We start from the raw sequence: 16,373 nt of genomic DNA on the forward strand, positions 1-16,373 counted from the left end.
AACCAATGTTCGAACCTTGCTCAACAACTTTTTTAGTTTTTTTTTTTTTTCAGTCAGTGGACCCAGTGGCCAAACCCACCATTTTCTTTCTTTTCCTTTTCCATATAAATTTATGTTTAACTATTTTTTGTATTTCAGAAATTTATGAATGAACAAAAATTCATATACTTTTGTTTTGTAATTAATTCTACTTTTATTTTATTCAAAATACATGATTTTGTATTGTTATTTGGCAAAAGAAAAAAAAATGTATCGGATGCCACATTTTAATTCTTAATCTCAGGATCGACCCTGCTTTCTAACTTGGGCATTACGACGGTTAAGGCCGTATCCAAAATTACAAGCCTAGAGAGCAAGCTAATAGAGACCCAAGCAAGCTTAGCTACAATTAATCTGCTAATGATCGCCACACTTAAATTCTAGATGGAACAAGATTAATAAGTTGTCAGTTGATCAATCTATTCATCACAAATAACTGATTAAGATATGATGACTAGAGCTTTGATGCCTCTCCCTCTTGGAACCCTAGCGGCGTCGATTAAAGGCGCTGGGCATGATGGCGGCGCTATTCTCTGCCTCCGGTCGGATTGCCAGGCTCGTCCTGGTGTTGTCTCTCACTGTATGTGCTTGATTTGGCTGTTATGCCTAACATTGGTTCAGTTTTCGATTGGATCTCTTCGATCCAATCCTGCATTCTATCCTTACAACAGCTTCATGTTCCTCCTAGTGAGTGCCTGCCCACTTGGGCTTATGATGGTGGGACGATCATGTCGATATGACCTCCTGGGGTTTTGGCTCAGTCTCGATTGGCTGGTGTTAATGGGATTCTTTCTAGCTTTGATAGAGATGCAATGTCGTCTGGTGGGCGATGTGCTGACAGAGGCCACAAAGGCAAGGCGGCTATGATAGAGGCTAGTGGTGCGGCGGTTGCTGCGGTGGTGGATGACCTAACATTGGGAATCTGTGGGGAAGGCCGTTTTTGGACCTTCTATTTCTCGGGGACGATAGTGGCGGTGTGGTGGCCGGCAAGTAGGTCAGGGCTGGTTGGATTGATGGCCGGCTGGAAATGGTATCTCAGATGGAGGCATAGTTGTTTTGGTGGCTACCTGAGGTGCAACTAGGGTTTTCCCTAGATGGGCTTCTTGGGCTGTTAATTGGGCTTGGAGTGCTGCTGTTAATTTTTGGGCTTGATCTTCTTGGGTTCAGAATGTTCATTGGGTTTTTTATTTATTTATTGTTTAGTTGTTGATAGTTCCTTCCCGTTAGGGAAGGAGACTCTAGTTGTTTAGTTTGGCTCTATTTAGAATAATGTCTATGCTAGTATAAGTAGAAGTACTTAGCTTCAACGTACCACAATTGCGTGCTCGACGTTTGAAGTTAGGTAGAATATAGTGCCTACGAGGTGAAGTGTTTTTGTTAACATAGACTACTCTGCGCTATCATTGTCCAAACAGAGTAGTCCATTTTTTGTACTATTTTAATCTATGAACCAGGGTCATACTTTTTTGTATGAACTCTTTATTAAAAAAAAAAAAATCTATTTATCACAATTGCCCACAATATAATTTCAAAAGGAGATAAAACCTAGAAACATGCTTTTATTGGTTTAGATTTAAAGCATACACAAAGGAAATTATATTTATTTTAATTAAAGCATCAACATTTATACAAGATGAATTAGGGCTTCACAACCCTAACACTCCAAAATTAAACTACTCACATGATGTGGAGTACTGAGAGCCCCTTCTGAGTCTTCCTTGAAATTCTTTGAAAAGATGGAAAATTGGTGAAGAAAATAAAAATGGGAAGAGAGAGAGATGAGAAAAGAGGAGAGGTGGGTTGTGGCTTCGTTAGAAGAAGGGGAGGAATGGTTGTGGTCTTGTGGACTTGTGGTCTCGGTGTTTGTCGAAGGGCGACTGAGAGAACTAGGTATGATTATGGATGTATGATTGATGGTGGAGGTGTGTAAACAACTTCTTGTTGGATTAGTTCTTTACATATCATTGGTTTCCGTAACAACTTCTTGTTAATTAATCCTTTATAATGTTGTTTTCACCCCTTGCAACTGAACCTACAAAAGTAACTCAATTCTATTTGCTTGAATCGCTGCATGACAATGCAAGATGTTACTCCGGCACCTTAGAATAATTAATCACCGGAAAGACAAGTTCTATCAATAATAGACCAAGTGATAAAAACTGGAACCTCCCAGCCTACAAACCCGGTCCAGGCCCATAAAGAACATTTTAAAACAGTTAAAAAGTGAACTGAAGATTAAAAACACTGGAGGGAGGTGGTGGCGCCTCCCGTCTCTTCCTCCGCCACTTACTTTGCCCCCATCCAATCCAAAGCTTATATCTTTACCAGTTACAAATCAATGGAGCTATTTGTCATGACGAGCTCAGATAAGTTTTTCATTGCTTCTGTTTTGTTTTTTTTTCCTTAGCTTGTTCACTTTAATCAGGGCTTGCATTGGATAGTGTTGTACTGTGTTTGATTATGTTTATGTTTGTGAGTGTGTTGTGTTCTGGTTTGTAGTTACAGACTAGTTTTGATAATGCTTGATTAAGTTTATTGGATGGTCAAGCTTGAGTCTTTAATAAAAGATAACAGTAACATTAATGATCCCTGATTCTTTTTTTTTAAATGGGAATTGGAGGGGGATAGAGTTGACCATCACGTTCCCTAATTCAAAGTTGAAGGAATGGAATATGATTCTGTGAGAGTAAGACAGCTCACTTGTTGACCTCATTAGTTTGGAGTTTTCTTCAATAATTGATTGTTAGAATGAGTAAACTTTCTGAATTAAACTACTTGATGCAAGTCTAGTTTTAGTTGATTAATTTTAGTTTAGTTTGGAACTACTCCCCAAACCATGTGAAAGGAGACCCAGTTTCCACCTAGCTAGCTCCTACCGCTAAGCTTGATTCACAAAATTGGGGGGAAGTGTTGATTCTGTTGAAGGAAGCAGAAGCGATGGCGGCAGCTGATGTTGCTCAATTTCTGTGGAAAAAGTTCTTGAGGTCTCTAGTGGACGCAGAGTCTGAATTATCAGGTTCTATGAGTCTCTTTTCTTACTTCGTAGCAATCAAACATATCTTAGTAAACATGCAGATAAATCCATTTTCTTTAGAAATGTTGATGCCATGGAATGCATCATGGGAAGTGAATACTTATGTTCGGGCAAATACTTATCTCTCGGAGCTCAACTATGCATTGGCAGAGTGCCAAATCTTTGCAAAGGAGTGCAGGGAGCTTAAAAAGAAGATTTTACCGTTGAATCCTTCCGCTGTTTTTTTCATCCTACAGATGAAGAAGAGGCTGATGACACTGAGAAGGAAGTTTGAGACTTTGGTGCTTGAGAGCCCATCAATATCTACTTCTATCTTGAGGGAGGGAAAAGGGAGAAACTCTGTGGAATGTTTGGGATTTACTGAGAAGGATATAGTGGTGTTAAAGAAGAATTCAGAAGAAACTGTGGTGTTTTCTGATGCAATGAATTCAGAAGACTTTACAACTATGGTTGAGCTCTTGGGCTTGCTTGGTGGCTCTGCAGCTGGAATTGGATTTACTTCCATTGGGATTGTCGGCATGGCTGGCGTGGGTAAGTCCATTTTAGTACAAAGACTTGTGGAAGAGACAGCTGTGCTCTCTGAGTTTTCTCCTATCATTCAGTTATGCTTGTCTGATATAATACAAGAACATAATGTTGTAGACAACACTAATAGTGCCAGTGGGGCCAGCATTAGCATCAGTATTGTGAAACTTATACTTGTAAAGTTGGGGGAGGAGGAGACTGCCGGTATTTCTGGCCTTGAACTTAATTCGCTCTTGGAAAGGCTCAACCACCTTTTATCAGGTAAAAAGTATTTAATTGTGTTGGATGATGTGTGGCATAATATGGAGTTCTATAGGGACCTTGGCTATCAGCTTCCTGATGGTGAGAAATTTGGGGATCGGTTATCTGATGGGTTGCCTAAGGATGGTGGTGGTGCAGTCATTGTGGTTAGTAGGATACCAGAAGTGGCTCTAGATATGGTGGGGATATGCCAAAGTACTCTGCATAAGCGGCTGACCATGCTCAAAAGGAAGTCTGCAGTCTCCAGTCTGGTGCATGAACAGCAAAAACGCCAAACACCTATATCTAACACACCCAGCCCATCAATCTCTACACCAAAAGAGAAGACCAGTGTGGCAGAAGAATGTTTGCCATTTGCTGAGAAGGTAAAGAACATTTCAAGTGAAAACGTGCCACTTCTTAATGTAGGGATATATAGTGAATTTAAGGACTCCCGCATGCTTGTTGGTGATCCAACTGGAACTGGATTTACAGCAATTGGGATAGTTGGCATGGCTGGCGTCGGTAAGTCCACTTTTGTGCACAATGTCTTGAAAACCGTGTGGTCTGAATATGATCCCATAGTTTGGTTATGCTTGTCGGATATAATCAAAGGTAGAAAACAAGGACCAAATGTCACTGCCAGTCATGAGGTGATCAGCATTAGCATTGTGGCATGTATCCTCGAAATGTTGGGGATTTCCATAGCTAGGCAAGACCTTGGCATTGCCGAGCTCTTGGAAAGGCTAAATCATATTTTATCGGGTAAACGGTATTTGATTGTGTTGGATGATGTGTGGGACATTATGGAGTTCTGTTCAGATTTATCTTATAAGTTACCCGAAGGTGAGAAAATTGGGGATCAGTTATCTCAAGGATTGCCCAAGGACTGTGGTGGTACGGTCATTGTCACTAGTAGGATAACTGAAGTGGCTCAACATATGGTTGGCTTGGGCCAAAATAACTTGTTTCTTGTTACGCCTTGGGACAGAGGACAGTGCTTGTTATACTTCGACAGCTTTATCTTCCATGAAAGATTACGGTGTGGTAAAGAAAAACGTTTTGGCGTGTCAAATACAGAAACTGTGAGAAAGGTCCATAATGAAATCCTGGATCAAGTTTGTGGTCTGCCATTAATGGTCAAAACTCTCGCATACTTAATCTTTGAAAACCAGATCAGTCAGAATGATTATAGTAGGTACGGTAGTCTTGTTTATCAGTTTTTACTTTTTTCTTTTTGTCTGATGGATCTATAATTTTAACCTTGCTTATATGGATCACTGACTTTGATGAGTTCCATCCCACAACTCAACTGTTTCATGATCTAGTTTTATGTCCTGTGTAGGAGCATGATGTCCTGTATTGGACTATTACAAATTTTTGAACTCTTTTCAATTTATGTTATTGATTATAAATTGCATTCATTTTTGAACCCCAGAATTAATATCTGCATGCAATCAGAACCAATAGGAATTAAAATGGCTTACATTCCAAATTTTGTAGGTCTGCCCTGAAGAAGATGTTGATACCTCGTGAATTTCTTATTGATTGTTCATGGGAGTATGTTCCGATCAATGAAAGAAATTTCGACTGGGCTCATGATAAAATGGACATGCCAAAATGCCCAGTTTTTGTGTTTATTGATTTCCAAAGCGACCTTATAGGAGCTCTAGCTGAAGACTTTCGCTACCAGCTTAATCGTGTGCAGGTATTTTTCTTTCTTTCTTAATAACTGTCACTCCTTCAAAAGCCATTTCAACTCTCTGATTATTAGTCCAATTAATAAATTATAGAGGATTTAATCTTTGACCTGTAACCTTGCAAGTCGTTTTGTGAAGTTTGCTTATACTATAATTAATTTTCTAGGTTCTTTCTGTGTTACATGAGAGTTTCATTACGCGAAGATGTTCGCCAATGAAACCAGAAAGGGCGTTAGAGGAGTTTTATGGTTCTCTAGCAAAGCTTAAGGGTGAAGGACATGATTTTGCTGATGAAATTCAAAAGAAGATGACATTTATAGTGAGTCACAATTCCTAACTTGCCTTTTTATTTATTTAATTTTTTCTTTGGATGCAATGGTTAATTTTCAAACATGTATTGCTTCTCAGATTGTTGGTGGAGATGTTTTTGTTAACTGGTTTTTAGGAGTTTTATGCGATCTAAAATTGCCAGACTCACCCTCCATTGTTCCCATTGCACTCGGAATCAAAAGTAACATTCCATTTTCGTTTGGATGGGTAGGAGATTTCTTATTAGTCTTTGTATAATCAACTTAATTATAAAAAATGTTACTTTAAACTTGCAAGCTTATTTGGTGTAATTTCCAAACACAACATTCTGTTTTCTAATTTCCAGGAATTTGATGCAATGAAACCAGTGAACAAGATATTGGAGACAGTTCTAAATCATACAAAACATATCAAAACAGATAGGTACTCTAGAAACTTTACTCTTTTCCTATGGACCATGTGGCATTGAAGAAATTTAACTGTTATTATATTCATATATTGGATTTTCAGCTGGCATATCCTCATCAAGATGGAAGCCGCCATTCCTACAGATTATCAAGAAATACCATATTGTTTGCAGTTATGTCATCCAGTTCACAAACCAAATATGGAAAATGTGGTAAAAAAAAAAAGTGCTCGGTTCATTGTTTTTGATTTTCAATTCTTTCTTTTACAAGCACTACTTCGAAATTTCCTTTAGCTGCTTTACTGATTATTGATTTTTTTTTCTTTTTTTTGTACTGATTATTTTTTTCGTGAATGAGGTATGTGTTTTTCATTTGCATATCTTGTTTCTCAGGATAACCAGCCATTAATCCGTGGAGAATTTTGGAACTACTTCAGCTTTGGTAAGGATTTCTCCCTTTCTAATCTCACTTTTCTCTTGAATTAAAAATAGTGTTGAAAACAGCAAATCAAAACACGGTTGGTGAATGAATTTTACTAGGGTTAGTTACTGTTGCTTTTACAATAATGTTTTTTGATCAGCTTAACTATTTGTTCTTAGACTTTTGTGGGAGCTTTGCTGTTACCAAAACCTCTGTTGTGGTGCACTGTGCACGGATATGAATTTGTGTAACTACATCAAAGGTGTAGACAAAGGATGGTTCAGTTTCGTATTAAAAAAGAGATCAAAGCTATACTAAAATTAGGAGATTTCTCGATATGCTGGAAACAGCTTCTAGTGTGTATGGATGCGTATGCGTTTGCTTTGGCAGAACTAAAGGATTTCAAAGCTTTATATATTTCATGGGAAGTTAGAAATTATTGAAAGTATATATATGTGAAACAGCTTCTAGTGTGTATGGATGTGCTTGCTTGGGCAGAACTAAAGGATTTTCAACATACACACACTGACACACACACACATTGGAAGTTAGAAATTAGTGGAAGTATATATATATATTTGTTAAATAATATTGTGATTAATAACCAGTCCTTTTATTTTTCTTTAGGTGTTGACGATCCAAGATTGTATGGAGCTTTGCGCTTTCGCCACATTTCAAGGTAGATATTATAAGCCGATATAGATGATATTTATAGAGTTTCATGCTTGACATGTTCTCTGTGCTGTCAATTGTCCTTTCTGTTTTATGTATTAAGTTATTAACAATATGTGTGTGTGCGCGTGCGCGCAAATATTACAGGACCTTAAACAGGTTACTTGCAAAAGTAGAGGTTTTGAAACATCACGGTGATCAGTGGAAAACGCTTAGCATACCTAGTAGGTAAATTATCAAATTTACATCACCTTGTTGGTTGATTTTGTTTACTTTTAACAATTACTGAACTAAAATATGATCATTTTATCCTTAAATTTTAATCACTAAATGAAAAAAATAGTTGAGAAGTCAGAATAGAATTGCTCACCACCGTATTTTTAGCCATTGATTGAGTTTGAGTTTTGGGATTTCATGTAAAACTCATGTAGCGGTTCATATATATTATGTTGGTAATGCTTGCTAGTCACAGCCAAACTCATAGTCTGCAAGACTTAGTTTCATCGATCATTCTGAAGTTATTTCTTTTTTTTTTTTTTTTTGGTACAATGGGGGTCAGAGACCCAGAAAAGAAAGCAAAAAACAGAAAGAGCTAAGAAATAGCTGTGGCAACAGCTCTAGGCCTTACAAGGCCATTAGTATCATCAAAGACGTCTTGGACAATGAAGTTAGGCATTAGAGGCAGCCTCCATAACCCCCGATCCTGATCAATGCTTTTCTTTGCCAACCCATCTGCAACCATATTTCTCTCACGGTGGATGTGTGTGAATAAACAGCTGGAGAAAGATTCCATAAGATTCCTGCAATTAGCGAGTAAAGTACCAAGAGGATGTAACCCTGTGTCAGAACTCTTAAGAAGGTTGATAAGGATAGCTGAATCCGATTCAACCACAAGATTATCTATATGAAGCTCGATAGCAATACGAAGACCAGTAATAAGACCCCACGCTTCTGCCTGTAAAACCTCGCCATGACCAATATTGAGCATAAAACCATAACACCATTGACCATTGCTATCTCTAATTACTCCACCAGAGCCAAGAACACCCTCCCTAGACCTTGACCCATCCACATTCAATTTACAATACCCAGCAGTAGGTTTAATCCAACTCAACAACTCAATCCTAGAATTAGGAGGACTGGTAATGGCAGTAGAGTTCTTGTGCCATTCAAGAAAATATTGCAAAATAGATTCTCTGGCATTATAAGGACCATGGAAATTATTATCAAAAATGTTCTTATTGCGCCACTTCCATATAAACCAACAAGTAAAGATGAAGGCATGAGACCAATCAGTATGCATAAACTTACTTCCTTTCTGAAGGATATTTGCAGCAATCCAGGCTTCCCAGTCCAGAGTAAAGGTTCTGCGCATAGATATAGGAACATCGATAACATTCCAGGTTGCAGCAGCTTTAGGACAATCTCTAAAGAGATGGGTCATAGTTTCTTGTATTCCGGGGCAATGCTTGCAATGAGGATCATGAGTGAGTCTTCTTCTAGCTCTGTTGACATTAGTAAGAAGGCGACTTTGGACAAATAACCAAGTAAAAGTCTTTAACTTTGGGGGGGATATTAAGAGCCCATATGTACTTCCACATCTTCTGGGAGTTGGTGTAAACTGAGGCAAGGCTATTATAAGCACTTTTAACAGTGAACTTGCCACTAGAAGTGTGTCGCCAAATCAGCTTATCACATTGTTGTCCAGTAACATCAATGGGAATGCATAAAATTTTATCCACAACCTCAGCTGGCAGACAAGCATATAGAAGAGTTGCATCCCATTCATTGTTACTCCAAAAATCTTGGACAAGCATGCTATCATCGACCATTGTAGAGTCCAGTGCAAGATCTTTAAGAACACCGAACTCAGTCCAGTTCTCAGTCCAAAAAGAAACAGAATTCCCATTTCCAATTCTCCAAGTAAGACCTTTTTTTAATAAGGCAGCACCAAAGCAAACACTAGACCAGGTGCTAGAATACCTAGATGGCATTGCATAATCATTATCAAGGAATTTCCCCCTCTTCAAATATTTTTCAGAGAAGATTTTGCACCATAAACCATTATCATTTTGAATAATCCGCCAACCAATCTTAGCAAGCATAGCCTGGTTCATTTCCACAGATTTTTTAATTCCCAAACCACCAGCCATTTTAGGTTTACAAATGGTATCCCAATTTACAAGATGGACACTCCTTTTGTCATCACAATCACCCCAAAGGAAATTTCTATTCATCTTGTCAAGATTCTCACAAATAGAGATAGGTAGTTCGCAGTTTGCATCGAATAAGTGGGGATGGATGATGTAACAGCTTGAATCATAGTCAACCTACCTGCCATGCTCAAGGTTTTACATTTCCAGCCAGCGAGCTTATTTTGGACCTTATCAAGAAGATCAGCATATGTATTTTTAGTAACCCTAGAGTGAATTAAAGGCATACCTAAGTATTTACCAAGATCCCTTGTCAAAGGGGAGCCACATATAGCACTGATCTCCTTAGCTAGCCTTTTCCTGGTGTTAGGAGAGCAATAGAGCTTAGACTTTTCAAAGTTGACAGTTTGACCTGAGAGAGCACAAAAGATATCCATGCATTGCTTGAGAACTTTGGCCTGTTTAGTAGAAGCTTCAGCAAACAATATAAGATCATCAGCAAAGAATAAATGGGAGATCAAAGGTCCAGATTGTGAAGACTTAATAGGCTTCCATTGTCCAACTTCAACGGCAGAATGAATCAAATGGGACAATTTTTCCATACATAAAACAAAGATATAAGGGGAAAGGGGATCCCCTTGCCTTACTCCTCTGCCAGCACCAAATTCTGAAGTTATTTCTTTGATGTACAGCATCAGGTCAATTGTTTGTCTTAACTTGCCTAGCTTTGTTGGCGGACTAAATCCTTGGTCAAAAGCAAATGTGAAGAAAGATCAAAGTGTAAGTATTTTTTTTTTTTTTTTTTTTGGATGTGGATTTTAGTTCTGTACGTGCATGCAAAGTTGTTTCGGTGATTGGCAATTGCAATCAGGTACATTTTCACAATATGTTACTACTCTCACTCATTAATTACATTAACCTTGTTGATGATATTGAATTACAGATAGACTTGACCCCATCTTTGATAGATGATGGCCGTCTTGAAATTATTGGTTCCAGAGATGATTTGCTTTGTCCGAAGAAAAGGTGGATTCGCCTTGATCAGGTCATACACAATATCTTAAATTTTTGTTTGTATACAATGCTGTTTCTTATCAACATCATTTTGTTGTGTATTTAGTGTGTACTTCTTAGTTAAGAGTTCTTTGTTGCATGCCTTCATTGCATATATGGTAGTAGTCAATGTAACTACTAATATTTGTGTTAGCTAGGTACGAGAAATTCGCTTCAAGTTTATTGGGGACTCAGCTGAGGTTATAAACATGATGATCGATGGAGTACCGTTGAAAAAATCCCGACTTGATGGGTTAGATGCGATTGAAATCTCTCACCACCGTCAAGTCAACATTCTTGTTGAACAAAATTACTCAGCAAATAGTATCCATGACTCATAGCCATATAAGAAGCTTGGTGCAGAAAGTACTTCCGATATCTTCACTATTGATGATAATGAGGCTAAAGACTAAAGAGCACTCTCAAAGCCACGAGACTGATGACATCAATTCATGAAGAGTACTTTTGAATTTTGAATAACATGAAAAGTTTGGTGACAAGCAAGCCCTTCGGAAATCCCTTATCATGCTGACAATTCTGAAGAGTACGTACTCTCAAGAACTTGATGGCCATGTCGAGACACTAAACTAAGCACGCGGCAAAGACAAGGGTATGGAAGGCTTATATGGAAAACATGAGCATAGTATCAGATTAGTGCGGAGAAAATCACAATACCTTTTTTTTTTTTTCCCTAATTTTTTATTTATTTAAAGACAATTTGATTGATCGGTGAATATGATACAAGAAGAACTAGGGAATAATCAATCACTGTACTAGTTTTTCTAAGAGGCTCTCACCTGACAGACTGATAGGGCTGTAAATAGGTTCGATACAGCTCGTGTTCGACTCGTATTCGGCTCGATTTTAGCTCGTTTGGCTCGTGTTCATAAGATAAATGAGCCGAGCTTGAGCTCAATAATAAGCTCGACAAAATAACTAGCCGAGCTTGAACAATAATATATTCGGCTCGTCTAGCTCGTGAGTAGTTCGAGTTTGTTAAAACTCAACATGTATTAAAACTCGACTCATGAAAATTTATAGAGGTAATTACCACCAACTACAATTTGCTACATTTCTTTCCCATGCGCAGGGGCCAAAGACACGGTTTCCTTGCGGTCATTTACAGCTAGCTACAGTAATTGTCCATTTGCACTAAAGACATAAAGGATAGTTAAATTTCATGGAATTACAAATATTGCCACTCACCATATCACGATACATCAGCTCTCTCTCTCTCTCTCTCAAATCCATTTCTCCCCAAAATCAAAACCTCAATTTCTCCCCAAAATCAAAACCTCCATTTCAGCGGCGAAGCAACAAAGGGAGGTTCCGACGATGAAGCAACGAATTGAGGCTCCAGCGGCGAAGCAACGAATCGAGGATCTGGCGGCGAAGCAACAGATCTAGGATCCGGCGGAGCCGATCAACAACGAAAAGGACGAGGAAGAGCTTGAGGTCGTCGCTTGCTCCGTCGACAAAGACACCGTTGAGGACAACTCCCGCCGATCCGATGACGAGGCCGTGCCGACCGAGAACAACAACGACTTTGAAGAAGAGATATATTTTCGATTAGGAGAGAATCTGGTTTGTTTTGGTTGGATCTGAGCTTTAGGTGTTGGCATTTGTGTGCCCTAGAATTGTTTTCTTTTGTAATTTGTGGAGTTTGTTGCGTTGGGGAGTCATGGCTTAAGGATTGATTAGGTTTCATGTTGTGATAGCGAGGGAGATAGAACAATGCCAAGACTTGGGGGTTCTTTGACTAATTTTTTCTGCATGTTCCTTTTTCGGAAGCTAGAACTAAGCACAGGAGAAGAAAAGCTTGTTATGGACTTTTGCTATCTTTTTTATTGCTTTTAATTCGAGAAATGCAGCTGTCTAGTCTCTTAGTGTAATTGTTGTTTTTGTCTCTTGTTTTTTGCTCCTTTTTTTAGGCCCAGCTTTCTTGCTGCATTATTTTTCTCAATAATATTTTTTTCCTATAGAAAAGGCCAGGGCTGTATTTTTGGGTTTGTTTATACAAGGAATTCATCTTAACATTTGGTATTGTTAAATTTATTTGCGCTGTTTAATTGTTTGAGGTTTCTTGTTGTAATCGCCAAAGCATTTGGGGCACACTTTGTCATCCCTTATCCTCTGTGTTGTCGGTTGACTTGCAGGATGGAGCTAATGAAAGCAATGTTGAAGTGAGCAAACGTGAGAAGGCCAGGCTTGTATACTACTAGGGATCAGTACACTATTGGGGATCAGTACACTACTGAGGGTCAGTACTCTAAGAAATCCTGCTGGAGAAACTTCTTCACCATGAGAAGAGATGAAATTCAAAGCAACTTGTATGTGAAAGCAGCAAAGCCAGAGATAAATAATATAGTGTTCAAGTTTCATATTGTAATATGTATAAATAGTTTTTGGAATTATTAAATAAATGTGTTGTTTCTAAGAAAAACAAAGACGGAATATAGAAATATTATTTTTTTCATAATGCTACTGACATTCAGCAGTGTTAATTCACATTATCAAACCCACAATGACAGATTCGTAATTTACTTACCAATAGAAATAATTTAAAAAGGAAAGGAATCTGACAGCAAGGTATAATACCTTGTGCATGGGCCCTACACACTAGCTCATGGGAATTTAAAAAAACATGCCTGCTGATGGTAATTTATGGAAAAAAAGTGTAAGTAGTGGTAATTTGCTAAAATTTAGAATATAAATAAAAAATATAATTTTTCTAATCTCAAATCTTTAATTCTTTTTATTATCTTCCTTTTCAATTGGAACAGAATATGAGCATTTAAGTAAAATATATTACAATAAAGTCAAAAGGGATTTGTGTGATGGTTAGACATCAAATTTGGATTATTATTTTAAATTTTCTTTCTTCCTTTTTTATTTATTTTTTTAATGAGTTTTTCTATTGGAACCTCCAAATTTACTCACTTGACATCTATGCTTTTTACACCTCTTATCAAATTTTCAAATACTAAATTTACTCACTAAATCTCACTAAACTTCCTCAAATAACCTCACTCATATAATTTGCAAACAAATTATTATCTTTAAAATAAAAAAATTTAGTCATTTCAATGATTTAATCACCCTATAAATCTTTACTAAATATATATTTCTTAATCAAACTTGATTTTCAAAAATTAATGTCTAATCAATAAGAAAATGCCAAGAACTATTCTTTTTTTTTATATATAATTTTTTTCTATTTTAGCTATGCAAAAAAAAATGAAGATATCATTTGTTTTTATTCTAAAAAAAAAAATCATTTGTTTTTTAATGTTTTTTTTTCTGTATTTTTTTGTATCACATGATTAATTATTTAAATATTTTTAGTTTTTTTTTAACTGCTACATTTTTTTTTTTTTTGCAAATATAATGGATTGACTTAGATTTAGGTCATAAATCATAAGAGGATTTATTTTGTTTTCTCTCACCAATATGCGTTCAACATATATATCATACATGATGCAGTTAACGAGTTAGTAAAAAAGACCTTACTTTTGTCGACTTTTGCTCTGCTAGGGTTTTCTCCCTAGCCGAAAGACTGATCGAGTTTGGCGCAGCAATGGCGGCAGAGGGTGCGGCGGCGTCTCTCGCCTTGTCGGAGGAGGCCGTGGTGAACCTGGTGGGGGGCGGGGATGTGATCTCCGATCCGTTTTTCTACTTATGTGGGCGTCTGCTGACTAAGAAACCGGTGGTTATCCCATCATTCGTGGCGGCGATGTCCGGAGTGTGGAGGCTGAAGGAGAGGGTTCTGATCCGTGAAGAGGAGGGAGGGATCTTCGTGTTCCAATTCAGGGAGCAGGAAGTGAAGCATCGTGTTCTTCATGGCGGCCCATGGTATTTTAGCAATTCGATGCTATTGTTGGCTGATTATGACGGAGTAGGGGCTCTGGCGGAGGCTCCTTTGCATTTTCTGGAGGTGTGGGTGGCGGTGACGGGCCTGAGAGTGGCTATGCGCACGGTGCAGACTCTCACCCGGCTTGGCAACATGTTGGGCACTTTTGTGAAGGCTGATCATGTGGCGTTGCAAAGGAGGGAGGCTAGTCAGAGGATCCGATTGGTCCATGATGTGCGCCAACGAGTCTGGGCTCGGAGGACGATCTGTTTCTCGCCGGCGGTTTCGGTAGAGCTGGAGTTCCGCTATGAAAAGTGTCGAGGGATCTGCAAGGGGTGTGGTTTCTTCACCCATGATGGAGGTTGTGACCGGAAGATGGTGAAGGAGGTGGCAGTGGAGGACCTGGTTCTGCCGTCGAAAGATTTACAGAATGAGAAGTTTTCGTCCAATGGTTCCGTGGAACCGTCGTCGTCTCTTGATGTGGTGGAGGCGCTGCAGTCCGGGTCGGCGATTCTGGTACCGGCGCTGGGCTCTAGAGGAGTGCAGGTGATGGAGGCAGGGCAGGATGCGGCGGGGACGAAGCTGAGCCCTCAAATGGCAGCTCCGAGTTTTTCGGCGGGAACCCCTAATTTCAAATTAGGGTTGACCGCTGGGCTCGGGTTGACCTCTTTGAAAGGTGTTGGGCCGGGTATTGGGTCAGTTGGACTTGGCCTTGAAGGTTCTGGGTCTATTGCTGATGGTTTCCTTGGACACCCACCTAAGATTTTGGGTGTGAGGAGGCTTCGGGAGGAGGACTGGCTTGAGGATGGGAAGTGCCTGAAGTTTTCTGAAGGCTTAGCCGATGTCCCAGTCATTGATGGGAAAGTTCCAAAGAAGAAGGGCCGACCACGCGGTAGTCGGAATAAACCCAAGTCTGTATCCACTTTAGTGGTGAAGGTTGGGGGGCCATCTTCGGAGGAGCTAAACGTCCTACCTCAAGAGGGCTAGGGGTACAGACCTACATTGACTCGATGAAGCTTGGCTATGATGCTTGCGGAGACGTACACCATTGGGTCTTAGGCGTTAATGCTTCATTATAGTTGCTTTGTTTCGGGTTGTGTAGGTTTGTTTGTTTTTTTTTCTTTTTTCGCATGTTTTAGTTTTCTTCTCTAGTCCTATTTCTGTCTTCTAGATGGCACCGTGAGGCTGTGTTGATCTGTCGCGACGTACACCATTTGAGGTCTTAGGCGTCAAGATGCTTCAAGACAGTGGCTCCATTTTCAGATAGGGTAGGGTTAAGGAAATTTTATTTTTGTTGCTTTTCTTTTCTGCAGTTCCTTTAGGTTTTTTCGCTCTTTTTGGTTAGTAATAAGTTGGTTGCTTTTGGCAGTTTGGTTAGGAGATTTTTGGCTGCTTTGTGCAGTCTGTATTGTGCTTATACTTGTACCATGAGTGGTTTCTTCGAACCCTCTAGCTTGACGCAGTGAGGTCGTAATATATTTGGAACCTGATTCCATTCCCCTAAAAAAAAAAAAAACATATATATCATGCATTTTTATGTGAAATAATCTCAATCATTTTTTAATTCTTATTAAATATATATGAATGCTTTAATGAGTATGTAGTGAAATTGGAAAATGAAAATAGATAAGGAAAATAATAAAAAATACAATATAATATTATTGAATTGGAAAGTCTACATAAAATAAATATAATATTTTTTGGTATAATTATTGTCCTTAATAGTCATTTTATAGTAGGTTATATATGTCATTTAATAATTCATAATAGAGTGAGGTCAAGTGAGCAGATTTGGAGGTCCCAATAGAAACTCTCTTTTTTAATTTAAAGTCAAATGAGCCAAGATGTGCCTATTCAAGCTCGAGCTCGTCCAATAAATTGAGCCGAGCCGAGCCTAGCTCGGGCTTAAGAAAAATATTCAAGCCGAGCCGAGCTTGAGCATGGAAAAAAAAATTCAAGCTTTAGCCCGGC

At 38.7% G+C, this 16,373-nt stretch overlaps 1 protein-coding gene and 1 long non-coding RNA gene across 5 annotated transcripts; both read left to right on the forward strand.

The window, feature by feature from the left end:
* Nucleotides 1–270: 270 nt before the first annotated feature.
* On the forward strand, nucleotides 271–1,464 carry LOC133742980 (uncharacterized). Its single transcript, XR_009862850.1, has 2 exons — nucleotides 271–619; nucleotides 728–1,464. It is a non-coding gene; the product is annotated as an uncharacterized LOC133742980 (long non-coding RNA).
* A 797-nt stretch (nucleotides 1,465–2,261) lies between these two features.
* Nucleotides 2,262–11,581, forward strand: LOC133725705 (uncharacterized). 4 transcript variants are annotated; one of them, XM_062153066.1, is made up of 13 exons: nucleotides 2,262–3,055; nucleotides 3,134–5,036; nucleotides 5,342–5,546; nucleotides 5,705–5,857; nucleotides 5,947–6,075; nucleotides 6,194–6,270; nucleotides 6,358–6,466; nucleotides 6,647–6,695; nucleotides 7,302–7,353; nucleotides 7,494–7,574; nucleotides 10,192–10,279; nucleotides 10,443–10,544; nucleotides 10,711–11,581. In XM_062153066.1, exons 1-13 carry the CDS (start codon nucleotides 2,977–2,979, stop codon nucleotides 10,891–10,893), a joined length of 3,210 nt encoding a protein of 1,069 aa, XP_062009050.1. In that variant the 5' UTR covers nucleotides 2,262–2,976; the 3' UTR covers nucleotides 10,894–11,581. The 4 variants fall into 4 exon arrangements, with proteins under 4 accessions (XP_062009050.1, XP_062009049.1, XP_062009051.1 ...); XM_062153065.1 differs by having other exon boundaries at nucleotides 2,262–5,036; nucleotides 10,711–11,580; XM_062153067.1 differs by lacking the exon at nucleotides 10,711–11,581 and having other exon boundaries at nucleotides 2,262–5,036; nucleotides 10,192–10,370.
* Nucleotides 11,582–16,373: the final 4,792 nt, after the last annotated feature.

Source organism: Rosa rugosa, chromosome 1 (genome assembly GCF_958449725.1).
Source record: "Rosa rugosa chromosome 1, drRosRugo1.1, whole genome shotgun sequence".
NCBI lineage: Eukaryota > Viridiplantae > Streptophyta > Magnoliopsida > Rosales > Rosaceae > Rosa > Rosa rugosa.

Excerpts from the sequence above, each read along its gene's own strand:
- LOC133725705 (XM_062153065.1), top strand. The coding sequence starts at position 2,977 with ATGGCGGCAGCTGATGTTGCTCAATTTCTGTGGAAAAAGTTCTTGAGG. Across the intron at positions 5,858-5,946 it reads AAAAGAAGATGACATTTATA|ATTGTTGGTGGAGATGTTTT; the intron begins GTGAGTCACAAT and ends ATTGCTTCTCAG. Across the intron at positions 10,545-10,710 it reads GGTGGATTCGCCTTGATCAG|GTACGAGAAATTCGCTTCAA; the intron begins GTCATACACAAT and ends TGTGTTAGCTAG.